The sequence below is a fragment of the Salvelinus sp. IW2-2015 genome, linkage group LG3 (assembly GCF_002910315.2).
Source record: "Salvelinus sp. IW2-2015 linkage group LG3, ASM291031v2, whole genome shotgun sequence".
Taxonomy (NCBI): domain Eukaryota; kingdom Metazoa; phylum Chordata; class Actinopteri; order Salmoniformes; family Salmonidae; genus Salvelinus; species Salvelinus sp. IW2-2015.
This window is the reverse complement of record NC_036840.1, coordinates 7428660-7444279: the sequence shown is the minus strand read 5'-3', so window position 1 is coordinate 7444279 and position 15620 is coordinate 7428660. Positions and strand designations below refer to the sequence as shown.

General features: G+C 45.6%; 1 protein-coding gene across 1 annotated transcript in view; it reads left to right on the top strand.

Moving 5' to 3' along the window:
- Positions 1–316: 316 nt before the first annotated feature.
- The window catches only part of LOC111955971 (tetraspanin-12), a 25733-nt gene continuing 10429 nt past the window's right edge, over positions 317–15620 (top strand). The window contains exons 1-6 of the mRNA XM_070436525.1: positions 317–386; positions 656–1094; positions 1623–1705; positions 2226–2361; positions 12241–12330; positions 13213–13319. Coding sequence (XP_070292626.1) covers positions 1029–1094; positions 1623–1705; positions 2226–2361; positions 12241–12330; positions 13213–13319 — 482 coding nt within the window. The 5' untranslated portion in view covers positions 317–386; positions 656–1028. The remainder of the gene's footprint in view (positions 387–655; positions 1095–1622; positions 1706–2225; positions 2362–12240; positions 12331–13212; positions 13320–15620) is intronic.

Here is a 15620-nt window from a genome sequence, read left to right as displayed (position 1 = left end):
AGAGTGGTGACACTTATTACAGCATTATTTTTGCTCTCCCCAGTGAAGAAGTCCCATGATGAAGTCCCATCCCACATTTACTCCAGACAATAATACTCTCTATAGATGTGACCTCTTGACCAATGCATGCTATCTCTCGGAGGCGGAAAGCTCTCCACATTCCTTCCCCCACTAAAGACCCATAGCCCTGCTGTTGCTGCTGCTGCTGCTGCTGCTGCTGCTGTTGTTCCTGCTGCTGCATAGTAATTAGCCGAAGCGCTAGGACCCCGCGGACAACACTCTCTGGATGACACAGAACAAACTGCMAGTTGAGTTTTGGCCACTCAAACATGGAAATGTTGAACTGACAGCGCAGAACAAACTCGGCACTCTGAATTGGACGATAGGTAGGCTAGGCCTATCATACCGCCACCGGGGGATTGTTTTTGTGGAGAGATCGATTTTGGGAATCAGTGTCTACGTGCGCAACTGAAGTTTTATTTTATGGGCTTTGATTTAGGCTGCTGTGCAATAGTATGATTTTTAGTGTTTGCCGTTTTCTCTGGGAGTAAAAGTGCTGAACATTAATATTTTAACCAAATGGATTATGTTCATTTTGCGCAAAAGCTCTTATAAGAAGTTGTTTTGTTGTAATGTTCTGGATATGTTTTCGCAGTATACCTTGCTAAGTGASTGATGATTGATTTGGATATGTCAGCACCGCTGAGCGCTCATCCGCACACTCCATCATTCCTGGACTGGGGAAAGTAAGAAACCACCTGTTGTGAATGCTTTCTGGAACTTCCCACGGATATACCTCGGCGGCTAAAACAAGACATTGGAAAGGCGTGCGCAGAACGCACAGAGACATGTAAAGCCGGTATGCTTTACACGGAACACTGAGAACTCGTTTTGTATTCATGGGACAGGCACAGGCTAATAATCCTATTTTAATTTATTTCTATTACCTTTAGTTAATTATGTCGCCATGGTGGCACGGGTTAAGATGATGAGCCCTGTCTTGGCCACCAGTTGCTGTTGCGCTCAGAATGGCTCGCGAGGACGCGGTGAGGTGCCTGCGCTGCCTGCTCTACGCTCTCAATTTACTCTTCTGGGTAAGAGAAGCGGAGACCCCCGAGCAGGTGGCCTGGTTGTGCCCGCGCTCACGCTACACAATGCAGACAACTTTATACCCCCCCTCCCACCCATCCACCCCAACGCGTGCCTCCAAGGCGGAGTGCCTGCGCGAGGGTTACAGTTATTGATCATAATGGCCGGTTACTTTATACATAGGACTGCACCATACATTTTCTTGTAGAACAACAAATGTGCAGAAACTGCATGTTTGGCATTCTAGTGCATGCTATTCATAGGCCATTACATTTGATAAGTGCTCCAGGGTTGTAGTGGGTTATGCAAGTGTTGAACACATGGCAAAATGCCCCCTAGGCAACATTTTGTTGCCATACCAATTCCCTGGATTGTATTTCACTGCCATAAGCTTTTTCAGACAAAACATATTTTGAGTGGAAGTGTTTACTGTAGGCCTACTTGGTGAAACTGTAATGTTATGTGTGTGTCTGTGTGTAATGTGTGTGTCTGTGTGTTCTATCTCTCTCTATGTGTGTGTGATGCTCCCTCAGCTCATGTCGATATGTGTCCTGGGGGTGGCTGCTTGGCTCAGGGACTACCTGAACACTGTGCTCACCTTGACGGCCCACACCAGGTGAGTGATATGGATCTCAATGTTGTCACCTCTCAGTGGGCAAGTGGGCAGGTACTGGCAGGAACAGGAGAGAGATAACAGGGAGTAAGTGGGAGAGGAAGGTAATTACTATATATGAGCTGGAGCAGTAAATAAGAAGAGAAAGAGAAAAGAGCGGAGGACTGTTGGATTTATGTCTCACTTCCTCAACAAATCACCTCGACTCATACCTGGCAACCTTTCCACAAATCATCAACCGCATAACTTTTTAATTCAACAGTTTCTTATCACCTAGACCTGTCCACAGATCACCATCTCACCCCTCACTGGCCCCTGACAGTAACTGCTGCGGTAGAGGAGATCCACATTCCTACAGAGTGTAATCACTATTTACTGCTGGCTGCTGTATTAATAATGCAACAGGCCACACAGATAGAGGGGGGGAGAGAAATAGCAGGATGGATAGATAAATAAACAAAAAGTCTGCCAAGTTACTCTCCTCCCTTTTCCTCCCCCCCTCCTCCCCTCTCTCTCTCTGTAGGCTGGAGGAAGCAGCAGTTCTCACGTATTCTCCGGCTGTCCATCCCGTCATCATTGCAGTGTGTTGTTTTCTTATCATCGTGGCCATGGTGGGCTACTGCGGCACACTGAAATGCAACCTTCTACTCCTGTCCTGGGTACGTGTCTGAATGAAATGAGCGTGTGTGTGTGTGTGTGTGTGTGTGTGTGTGTGCAAACTGTGACGAGCTCGGTTTAGTTGCAGAAGCGGGTTGTAATTGCTGTAGATCTTAGGTTTTCTTTAGCTATCGGTGTTAGTTAAACATTTATACAACCTTGAAATACATACACGCACATGCACATGCACACATACACAGTGTCCCACACACAGTAGCCCTCCCTATCTATCTTCATGTGCTTTTGTCCCCATCATCTGTAACAGCCTAATGTCCTCTACATCTCAATAAAGTAATATTATTGTGCCCTCATAAACCCTGGAACAGGCCTGTAAATTCACCCAACAGCCACACAGTTGCGTAGTTCCACCGTTCATACACCGGAGGGAAATGCAACGAGAATTCCCCCCTCGATTTTACAGCCGTTACTCATCTGACGCAGGGCCACGATGGTCATTCATCATCCCATAAGCGTGTGGCGCCGCGTCTTGTGTTAGCGAACGCCCCCCCTCGCGCGGGGCTGCGTTCTGAGCGAGCGAGGGCCTGGTGCGGGGATGTTGCCGGTGTGTAGCGGAATGACGCTCCCGTGGATAAGTACACCTGTAAAACTATTCACCACTGCTGCTGTCTGAGCCTGCCTGAGTAATGGTACCCTGGGCACTGATGGATGGCCAGAGAGAAGGAGGGGGAGAGAGCGAGAGAGAGAGAGAGAGCGAGAGAGAGAGAGAGAAAGAAAGAAAGAAAGAGCGAGCGAGGGAGAGAGAGAGATTGACAGATAAGGGTGTGATTATCTCAATCACTCACCACTGTCAGTGTGGGACAACAAAAAGAGWGAATGAAAGAGAAACAGGGATAAAAGAAAGGAGGTAAAGAGGTGGATTGAGTCAGAGCAGGTGAAGGAGAAGGAGAGAGAAACCCACTGAGGTACAGAAAAGAGAGAGAGAGAGACAACCCCCCCAAAAAGCCATTTCCATCCAKCCATGCATGCAGATCACTAAACTATGTATCATCTCTGMGCGTACAGAGCATGTGCTARGGAGCATTACTTTAKTACACATGTCTTGCATACATAACATGTATTCCCATACAGAAGCAATTGTGGCAGCACAATGCACTATTTCCGTTGACCAATTGTGTCATGCATACAAAAACTATAACAGGGCAGGTACATGATTACTCATATTCCTATAGAGTGGAAGGTCAGGACACCGGAGAGGAAAGGGTGGAGTGGCGCCTGTTTTGTGGCTCCATCTCCCAGGTGTGCTGTGTGGGGAGACAAAGAGGMAGGGGGTTCCTGTGTCCGTCTCTCCCCGACCAAAGTGGCTGTATTCTGGGTCTCCCTCACGCTTCCTCCACCCCTCCATTGGGACTTCATTCATCCCTCTCTCCATGCAACTCTGCCCTGGCATTCTTGTGTTTCGCTGGCGCACTGCGGAGACAATATTATCTCGTTTGAGCGGGACAATGGGTAACGCTATCCCACAAGTCTTCGACCCGCTTATGGAGAGGTGGCTGAGAGGGGTGAGTGGCGCTTGGGTTACCCACGCACCCATTCACCAGCTGGTGCGTCCCTTTCAGGMGAACGCCTCCCACCGCCCCAACTCTGGTCTTTACCTGAATAACACCCCCCCCCCCCTTCTCCTTTCAATTATAGCTGTGGTGGGAAATTTATGGTTCCCTGGCTTTAAGCTCAGTTAAAACCTTTATATGTAATAGATAGTCATGTTTCTGTTGTGGACTAAGCTAGTGAAAGCGTCAAAGCGTCCATTTAAGGTCTCTGAGGGGTTGTTGGGATGTTTGTAGATGTTTACATGCGTGCAGTGGTGCGTTGTGGGATATTGGGGGTATGTTAGGGACGACTGCAGGGTCTTAAGTTGCTCTGAGAAGCTGTTCCAGCGAATGCGGAGAAAGGTCGCTTAAAAATAGTCCCTCCTTAAAGACGCCAAACAAATCCCCCTTAGCCTAAACTTATACCTCTCCCCCTCTCGCCCTCTCACTCTGTCGTTCCTCCACCTCTCTTTCCCTGTCTTCCCTCTCTCGCCCTTGTATACGTGTTAATTGAGTATCAGCGAGGGAAGGGAATTATGCTGTAAGTCTCTCTACACAGGAGGAAATCCTTTCTTGAAAGCCATTGACTATCCCATTCAAACAACTGCAACCTCCTCTAACCTCAGGTGTGTGTGTGTGTGTGTGTGTGTGTGTGTGTGTGTGTGTGTGTGTTGTGTGTGTGTGGTGTGTTGTGTGTGTGTGTGTGTGTGTGTGTGTGTGTGTGTGTGTGTGTGTGTGTGTGTGTGTGTGTGTGTGTGTGGTGTGTGGTGTGTGTGTGTGTGTGTGTGTGTGTGTGTGACTCCCCATCATTGTAAGTGTCTGAGACACGAACAGTGGTAGGCCTGATCCAGGCTGCACAAATGACCCGCACTCTCTTCTCTGTCCAGAGACCTCTCTCTCCCAGTTTGGGCGCAGGACAGAGTCTAACCCCTTGCTCTCTCTCATATCTCTATAGGGAGATTGATTGTGGACTACAGAGAAGGCGACAGGACCCGAGCCATCTCTCTCTACCTGAGCAGGTTTAGAGTTATCAAGTGCGTGTCGGCCACATCACCCCAGGGTACAAACTAAACATGTCCATCACTAAGACACCTCCCTGAAGACGCACGACAAAGCCTATTCCCCCGGCTTGTCAGTGAGGACTTTGGACTAAGCAGATTTGCACGTGTCTCTTCTCTTGCCTGGCCAAAGAAGGTTCTACAAGCTGACTCTCATATCGACATCTCTATCTCTTCTATCGTGTCTATACTGCCCATCAACGGAAGATCCTAGAAGATCTGGCAATCCTCTCTCTTCTGTCTAGCCAACTACCAAGCCGTCTCGCTCTGTACGCCCAGTACGTTATCTACATTCCATACCAGTTGGTGTCAAATGGTGAAGGCCCTAAAATGTGCTTATATGATCCACAAAATAGAAGAGCCAACAGGCCACATCCTCCCTTAATCTAGATGAGACTTCTTTTCTCTCACAGCTCTCTCTCTCACGGCGAAGATCGCGCGCTTAACCGGCAGTCTATCTCTCTTATTCTTGTCACAAAGAAGCTGTCAACTTATCCCTATTGCCACCCCTCCTACTATTCTCCCTCTCATGCTATCTCTGTTTATTGTGACGTCTACATGGCTCCTACTCTTATCTCAACTTCCTACCCATTACAATGTTATCGAGGTATAGGCCCGAGAAGTGTGAACTCCCTCTGACATTAACAGTGTTCGCGGCGCAGCAAGGAAAGCGGTATCGGTAATCTCGTCCAGACCCGCATTGTCCTTTGACTGCGCTTCCGGCCTGTTAATTGATTTGATCTCCTTATTGCACTTGCTTCTTCTCTCTCTCTTTTGCGTTTCAAGAACTGCATGGTTATGGATTGGGGGAGTGTCCCTTTGTAAGTTTAGAAGGCATTTGTCAGCTGTAAGGTCTCATCACGGATCTCATTGCTTGATATTACCCGGGGGGATAAGGCATAGTGGCTCGAGGCTGTGAGCATGACACTGAGGGGTAAGTGTTGGAATCCTATCTTCTCTACTCCCTGCAAAACACAGTCATGAATTGCGGCTCGCTGCCCAATGCGTATGTGTCGAGTGATCTTTTCAACAATGGTTCTCTTCCTCTCTCTTCTCTCCTCTCTCTACAATCAGAAAGCCTCCTCTCTTCTTATCTGCTTCCATTCAACCCGAGGGCGGTCCAGTATGAGAGTACCATCGTGCGACGACGTCTGCTGTGTGTGGTGTCTGTAGCTTGTGTGTGTGTTGCTCTAAGAACCTCTCCTCTCTCTCAATAATTGTGAGGTTCTAACTTATAAATAGTGTTTAGAAATCCTTTCCATTCTCTATGTTATTGCCCTATTTCAGTCCTAAGCCTCGCAACTCTCTTCGTCTCTCTCTCTCACACCCAAATCTCATGTCTCGGTATCTCATATTTACTGCTCTACTAATGGATACGTCTTAAGGTATTATGATCTCTCTTTAAACTACTGTTCTTCTCATCGCCTCTCTTCATGGTCGTAGTGTAGCGCTAGAAATGCTCTCTTCTAGTGTATTTACCCTTCTCTCTACAAACTAGGGCAGTTGAAATACACTTTCTGCTATACCCCCTCTCTCTCTTCTCTTCACAAACACAAATCTCTCTTCTCAATAAGCTGTATCCCCGCGGCCAGGATTCTACCGCTGCGTTGTGCGATGCTTAGTGGTGAGTAGTGGTCTGTTAAAGACAATCTAAGGTGAGTCTACAAGCTGCCCCGTACTCACTTTCCCACATGCCACTGCTGAACCAGAAATTTCAGCCATCTTCATCATTCTGTGTCTCAAATCCCGGCAGCGCTCATACCAGTGCAATTCATCGTGCTCTTTCTCAGTTAAATGTCATGTTTACAACATAGTTACAGCTCTACAGTTTGCGTGACTAGAGAGATGTGATCTCGCCACTATTCCACGCTCCTAATCGGAAGGCTGGCCAATTTGCAAGGGCTCCACAGACGAGGAGCGAATCAGGAGGAGAGACACAATAGAGGTTGCTCTGGTGGGTCAACACCAAATTAGTGATGACGACCTGGTGGCCAGTCACATTTCAAAGAAGTGAGTTAAAGCTCATGTTCATTCTTAGTGTTCTTCTAGTGTATCTTTTCTCTACACACTCGTCTCTCATGATGTATTGCGCACATCGACAATAAGTCCTGGAGTATATAAATCAGAGGCATGGACATTCATTGAGTGTATACGCGAACATATGGCGAGTTCATGCTGGATAATTGTTCATACTGGATAATATCGAATGTGACTGTTGTTGATAATGTGTTGCATGTGTATGTGTGGCATTACGTGTGCATTTAGCCAGCTGATGAGATAGGATCATCAGGTTCTTAGAAAAGGTGGATAGGACATAGACTATGTAAAATATATTAATTCAGTGAATGGTCTCTTGAACGCGTCACACCTTCAATCCGCTAGTGTGTAGCTTCTGCGCCGAGCGGCTCTAGCATCACAGCGGTTATGAGCGTATGAGCTAGGTGAGATTTTCGGTCAGAGAGGGCCTCTCGACACTATACACAATGGGGCAACGCTCAGAGCATTAGGCTGGGTCACAATAAAACAGAGTTCTGGTAGTCATTCTTTTCCCCAGCGCGCCAGCAGTGTGTGAGGTGAATATGTAGTCATGGGCCGAGAACTGTCTTAACCTGATGGCGTCGAGTCTAAGCCACTCATTCTCACAACATACACGTGGATTACAAGGGTAGTCAGAATAGATAAACATTTGTGCATAACACTCATATTAGCTTACACTTCAGTGTAGCATCTCCCTCGCGCGACTCTTCTCTCACTGCTACGTCGGTGATTCGCTCATTTTTCCTGCGAGGAATTTTCTAGATCATGCTCTTTTTTTTTTTCATGTGGTCGCCATTGATGGCTCTTTTGTCGAGCTCTTGCTCTGTGATTCTGTCTAAGAAGAAAGTAGCCTTACCATCCCGCGCTTTCTGGTGATCTCAATAAAATCATCTATCGACTAGTGCTTATTCATTTTGTCGTTCTCCGTTTGCCAGCTATAGTTACACTCCTGACCATAAAACAGTCTTGGGATCATAAGACACTTTTCTCCATTACTAGCAGCATGTAGGACCAAAAGAGTTAATCTTTAAGGATTCTGCACAGACGATCTCCTCTCAAAGAATCCCATAATACGTACAGAACGGTAGTGTTCTGTTCTGACGCCACGTATCACTCGGTGAATCGAGCTCCTGGTATACTATTCGTAACCCATCATATACATGTCAATATGCTGACGCTAGTCTTACTGAATTGTAAATAAACAAAACATAGAGAAGTTTACTATTCTCGCGGATTTTACTTCACAGGGCCAATTTTTTTTCGAAATCGTAAGCTCTCCCGCGTACCTATAATACGAGGTAATTACGGTGTATTATCAACTGATGAGGTCACAGCTCGAGGCATTTAGAGCTGGAGCAAGTTTATCAGACCTTGTGCTGTTCTGTTGGTCAGTTATTCAAGCCAAGCATTCTCGCTAATTAAGCAGTGGCATGAAATGATGGGCCAAAATCAGCAACCTGTCTGAAGCAAGCCACCAGGAGGATGAATTAATTCAAGGTACTATGATTAAAAATGTGACACATGTTAGGATTATCTTGCTGAGACGAGGACTGGTGTTGATCTATGCACATCCAGCTGAATGGACTGTAACTGACATCTACCATTTACGAGCTAAGCTGGATCTCATCTCCTATGTTTATCAGTAAAAGCGATAATCTAAACGAGTGTCACACATGTTAAAATGTCATAGACTCAGGGAGTGTCAGAGACTTAGTCTCGCAGACCACTCCTGCCTTTTAGACACTGGACTGACTAGTCGCTAACTGAGGTGTCGTTGTCCTGTTTAAGAGAAGCCGTGTTGGAAGCCTGCGTGAGCCCAGTCTGAGGTGTGTGATGTTCACATCTGGTCTGACAAGCTGTTACATCTAAGAGGGATGTGCTCACTGTACTCATGCCTCAACAGTTTCGATGACATTCTCGCCTCATCGTGGCTGAGCTTTTCTATCGCCGAGACTCATCCGTTAGGATGCACCTGTGGAAAGTGACGTGTTCCCTGCCCGCACGCATAGCTATAGATGTGCTGCCACCACCATGCTCCACCGGCTAGGTAGATATAGTATGATTGGAATCTAGGTCGCTTTATAGAGCATGATAAGCCTGAGTATTAATCCAGACGGGGTCCGTGCGCGGCATCCTTCGAGCACCAAAGAGATGACAACATCGATACTGTGTGCTCTATCATTATCAGTACCAAGACCAGAACATCTTAGTTTTTTTACATGGTTCTCGCGAAGAAAGTCGCGTGTTACTGGTGCCTTTATCGGAGCACGAAACTGCAAGCGCGCTGTCATGCTATTGTCCTTGATTACTGTCGGAAGTGGCTACCGTCTCTGGTCCACTGCTACCAATAAAGCGGCCAGTATTGGGGTGGGAGGGTGCCTGCAGAGCTTGGTTTGGCCGTGTCTCATTAGAGAAAGTTTCTGAGCTTCTGGAAACCGCGTCCTGAAGAACTCTGGTCAGATCAGTGTTCCTGCAAGCATTGGAGCTCTCCCCTTAGGTCAAAACTCCACTGACCAAGGCCCTCTTTCCCGCCGATTTGATACAGTTCGGGTCCGGCAGCCAGCTCTAGGATAGATTCTTGTGGTATCATCTTATCTCGTTGTCGTGACGATCCCCACGATCGTGACACAGGTGTCGTGTAGTACGATCGTAGCTAGTCAGTGTTGTGTGCGCGCACTGATGTGGTGTCGACACATCACACCAACACACACCACACAAACACACAGTCGTATGTCGACTAGCTGCTAGTGTCGAGTCGTAGCTCGCTCACACACGAGCATAGCCCATGTCGATCAGCAACTGTACAACACAATCACCACACACATGGGAACTAATAGAATAGTGGAGGCCAAGTAAGTAACCGACTACCGATTACAAACGTATAAGGGGGTCACTTAGAAATTCCTTGTTTTTGAAAAGAAAATAATCTAATGTCCATTAAAATAACATTCAAATTGATCAGAAATACAGTAGTAGACAGTTGTTAATGTTGTAAATGACCGTATTTTCTGCTGGAACAGCAGATTTTCTTAAATAGGATATCTACATTAGGCATAAAGAGGCTCACTATCAGTAACCATCACTCCCGTGTTCCATTTGTCACGTGTGTAGCTAATCCATAGTATTAATATTAAAAGGCTAATTGATCATTAGAAAACCCTTTTGCAATTAGGTTAGCACAGCTGAAAACTGTTATTTCCTACTTAAAGAGTGTCGAAGCAATAGAGTAAGTACTGCCTTGTCCTTGTTTTATTGTACGTGATTCTTTGCGAGTATCTGGCTGCTCTACAGAACGTCTCTAGCAATGTTTGTGGTCGCATTACAGCTCCAAATGAGGCACAGAATAACAAAATCACATTTTTCTGTCTGCATGAGGAAAATCGTCAGTCTACTTCTTCAGTGTCTGTAGAAATGGAAGCGCCTATTCATCTACTGTCGAAGAATTGCCAAGAAACTGAATACTGATATCGCCCAACGCATCTGATGTATACCTTAACTCCCTAACTTACCGAACACAGCAAGCCAAAATCCGGCAAACACTGAGACGCAGTGTCAACATGAGAAAGAGGCCAGTGCGAGTCGCACCCAAGCTGCACCAAACTTGACACTGTAGCCACACATAATAGAATGGCGAAGCGACAAGTAACCTGACACAACATTCGTGAGTTCACTTTAAGTCTATCTACTGGAGAAAACCACGTACGCTCTGCACGAGTAGATCTGGGTCTAGGGTCCTTGGCATGAAATCCTCAACTGGCAGCTTTCATTAAATAGTTACCCGCCAAAACACCAGTCTCTAAAACGTCAAACAGTGATGAGGCGACTCCGGGATGCTGGCCATTTTACAATTTTACATTTGTTGTAGGTGCAGATATAGTGCGAGACTGATCAATCAAAGATCTTATTGGACCACACTAGACACTACGTATGATTACTCCATGTGAAAGTATAACCAACAATGAAAGAGACTGATTAAAATAAACATTGGAAAATAGCAATCTTATGGTCCTTGACGCAGTTCTTGCACACGTTGGCATTCTTTTTCATAACCAGCTCATGACTTTTGGTAGGTCATACTTGTGAATTGGCTATAGGTTTCAATTAACAGGGTCTTTTAATTTTGTGCTCTTGTAATTTTGTTTGAAGTTGCGTGTATCAACTTCTCGTGTTAATGCGTTTGTGAGCTCGATAATTCAGCTTGTGTGTTGTGCAGCAAGGTGTAGGTGACAGGTTATACAGAAGATAGCCCTATTGGTAATAGCTTACCAGAACGGCCATATGAGGGAACTATGGGCCGGTCTGGATGAACGAGCTCTCAAATAAGCAAAGAGAGATCTCAACAGTCATCATATACTTTAAAGAACAATGAATGGGTCCAAGTCACATACGAAAACATTTCAATAACTTGTGAAAGTCTTCAAGTGCCATTCGCTGCAAATAAAACCAATTCAAGGCTATGATTGACAACATCAGGCCTCTCTCTAATGAGGACATGCCACCAGTAAAGAGAGACTCCAGAGGTGGTACCTCAGCGTTCTCGCAACCTGCAGAGTGATAAGGTCATTTGAGTTAAACTTCTGCACCCTCACGACTAGGCAGCCCCAAATTAAATTGTTATTGCGAGATTCAAATCAAATGCAAATTGATTACGTCACACGATGCATCCCAGAATATGCCAACAATCACAGGGTACAAAGTGATAGACCCTACTATCGAGTGAACACTGCTTACTTACAAGCCCTTAACCAACAATGCAAGGTTATCACAAGCTAAATACTAAAAGAAACAAAAGTAACGAAACTATCTCGTAAACAAGCCACGCACTAAACTAACACAATAGACGACAGGACTTACTCATCTCAGGGTCTCTCTCTCTCTCTACTCTCTCTCTCATCTCCCTCTGGTACCCCCTCTCGTCTCACACATGACCATATCTTGCGTCGTCTCTGAGGCTCTCTCTCTTCTCCTCTCTGGCTCCACCCTGCGTCTCTCTGCCGCTCTCAATGTCCGTCATCTCTGCTCTACTCACTGTACTTCTCCTCTCTCTCTCTCTCTCTCTCTCTCTCTCTCTCCTCTCTCTCTCTCCCTGCTCTCTCTCTCTCTCTCTCTCTCTCTCTCTCTCTCTCTCCTCTCTTCTCTCTCTCTCTCTCTCTCTCTCTCTCTCATCTCTCTCTCTTTCTCTCTCTCTCTCTCTCTCTCTCTCTCTCTCTCTCTCTCTCTCTCTCTCTCTCTCTCTCAGTACTTTGGCAGTTTGTTGGTGATTTTCTGTGTAGAGTTGGCCAGTGGGGTGTGGACGTATGACGAGGTGAGTGCGGATTTTCTATATGATGTATATCTATGCTGCAGCTCTATGTGTGGTGGCCTTATAGGCCTGTCTATATTTTGTGCTGTGCTATGAATAAACATGAATGCCAGTCATGTGCAGCTCTGCTCAGAGAGCTCACCTCCTTCTCTGCTTACTGGGGCTACCCAATTAACAACATGACCAGTGCAGGGCACAGGCCAAAGAGCACAGGGAAATGGTACTGATGCTATATATGAACAACCGAAAAATCTATCTTTACAATCTTTTCATTGTACCCCTCTAATCAGGGACTGATTTAGTCCTGGGACACCAGATGGGTACAATTAATTATGAGGTAGAACAGAAAACCAGCAGGCCCCGGACCTCGTAGGGTAAGAGTTGAATACCCCTGAGATAGGATATAATTGTGTCCCCGTTCCCATTCGTCCCTCATTCCCCTCCCTCCCCCTGCCTCCTCTCTCCCTCCTGCTCAGGGAGTGGGTGTTTGAACACAATGGGCAGGGCTCTCTATTACAACGGGTTCTCCCCTACAGGGCTGCCCCTCCCCTGGTCCAGGGGCTTATCTCCCCACCATGAAAGAGCCCACAGTGGCTTTGATGTCCCCTCACAGTATGTGGGACTCGCTCCGACCGCGCAGGTGTGTTTGTGTTTGTGTGTGTGTGTGTGCAGCACCTGGCCACTGACTAGAGCAGTGTGTATGGCAAACMGAGAAAGGTGTGTGTGTGTATGTGTGTTTGGTACTTGGCTACAAGCCTGAGGATGTGTGTGTGTAGCACTAGCACCTGGCCTTTGAGTCCACAGTGCCACCCGCCACCCTCCTAATCAGAGTGTGACATACCTGCCATGCCGCAGGGGGTTGTGGATATTGTAGTCGTTGTGCCTTGTCCTTTATCAGAACCCTGCTAGGGCAGCACCAAGGTGACGCACCTGGCCTCAGGGGAATTCTGGGTAACCAAGATGGGTAACAAGACCAGTGAAGGAGAGAGGAAGGAGGAGGGYATGGAGGCCCAGGGGTGAGTTAGGTGGAGGTTTTATTAGAGAGGAGAGGGGGATGAGTTATGCATGCTAAGTGTGTCAGACTGTGGGTCTGCAGATTAGCTCTGGTCTGGTTCCTCAGAGCCCAGACATGGGTAATTGTTTAGACAACAAGCCYTCGTCAACCTCAGCAACTACATACCGGAGTGTTGGAGGCCTGGGAAACTCTAGAGGAGAGAGTCAGAAYTTGTGTGTTTGAAAAAAATTGTGACATGGTCAGAGGATTGGACTATATAACTAGGCTTGAAACAGAGAGCTGGTAGCTAAATATACACCACTGTGWCTGTTGCTCCAGTACGGTTTCAGGGCTTTCTGTTGAATGTCTTGTGACAATAATACATGAGCTGTACATGAAATGTTCTCAGCTGAAGTTGAACTGAAARATATAGCTGAACTGAATGTAACTATACTGAATGAAATGMWGTTTAAGGCTGACCCCATTTAGTCGACTGGTCGATTGTTTGGTCGATAGGCAGTTGGTCGACCGAGATMTCTTTAGTCGAGCAGTAGCAAAAATAAAATAAAATATCATGGTGTACAAGACCCCTGTCTGATTRGCGCCTSTCTGAGTGGAATGAACCATTGTGGAGGTCGTGGGGATGGTACAGTCCATCACTAAGACATGTGCTGCTGAAATTGTACATGGTTATATTCCGTAGGAACAAGGGTGCAACACTAATAAAAATGATATTATTTTATAACAGATGCGGTTTCTACCGCTGTTCGCGGTTCCGAAACACATCAGTGTGCTGTTGAATTGGCACCTTTTCCTAGACCATGTCACTATGTGCATAATAGCAAAGTTAACCAGCATAGGTGTTGACAACAATGCTGTGGAGGCAGCAGCAGAGTTAGAAGATGAGAAAACAGCCTTTGCCTTAATTGTCTAAGAAAAGTGAGGAGAGAGGAAATCCCAACTAAATTAGGTCTATAATCAATGGCCGTTATAATAGGCTTTAGAAATCATCCATATATATTTACAAAAATAGTAGAGATCCTGCTTCTCTTGCCCATTTGAGTGTTTGTTTAATAGCCTACTGATTCTGTGAGCACCAAGCCTTCGTGAGCACCAACCACAACATGTCGGATAAACAATTTCACAAATRCGTCTGTTTTTTATCTTTGCTATGCTGTAATAAAGGCTTTAAACTTTTTTATCTCGTTAAAACCGCCTCTCTGGTATTATTTATAAWTTATTTAGTGTTGTTTACACTGTTCCAAATGATCAGACAATTTATATTTATAATAATAATAACCCTCCTTTTTCCTTGATCTCCTTCTTATTGTTAGTATTACTAATATTGTTATGATCATCATTATTATTATAATAAGTAATGTCATTATCATTAGCAGGCTTAGTATAGCAGCATTGTATAACCACAATCAAGCTGCAGGCCTAAGAGCGCATCCTGTTCTGTCTTAATACCGTTACTTACAAAGGCCTATATTTCAATACTTACAGTTGAAGTCGGAAGTTCACATACACTTAGGTTGGAGTCAATAAAACTGGTTTTGGAAGTCGGTTAGGACATCTACTTTGTGCATGACACAAGTAATTTTTCCAACAATTGTTAACAGACAGATTATTTCACTTATAATTCACTGTATCACAATTCCAGTGGGTCAGAAGTTTACATACACTAAGTTGACTGTGCCTTTAAACAGCTTGGAAAATTCCAGAAAATGATATCATGGCTTTAGAAGCTTCTGATAGACTAATTGACATCATTTGAGTCAATTGGAGGTGTACCTGTGGATGTATTTCAAGGCCTACCTTCAAACTCAGTGCCTCTTTGCTTGACATCATGGGAAAATCAAAAGAAATAAGACAAGACCTCAGAAAAAAAATTGTAGACCTCCACATGTCTGGTTCATCCTTGGGAGCCATTTCCAAATGCCTGAAGGTACCATGTTCATCTATATAAACAATAGTACACAAGTATAAACACCGTGGGACCACACAGCCATAATACCGCTCAGGAAGGAGATGCATTCTGTCTCCTAGAGATTAACGTACTTTGGTGCGAAAAGTGTAAATCAATCCCAGAKCAACAGCAAAGGACCTTGTGAAGTTACTGGAGGAAACAGGTACAAAAGTATCTATTTCCATCGTAAAACGAGTCCTATATCGACATAACCTGAAAGGCCGCTCAGCGAGGAAGAAGCTACTGCTCCAAAACCGCCATAAAAAAGCCAGACTACGGTTTTCAACTGCACATGGTGACAAAGATCATACTTTTTGGAGAAATGTCCTCTGGTCTGATGAAACAAAAATAGAA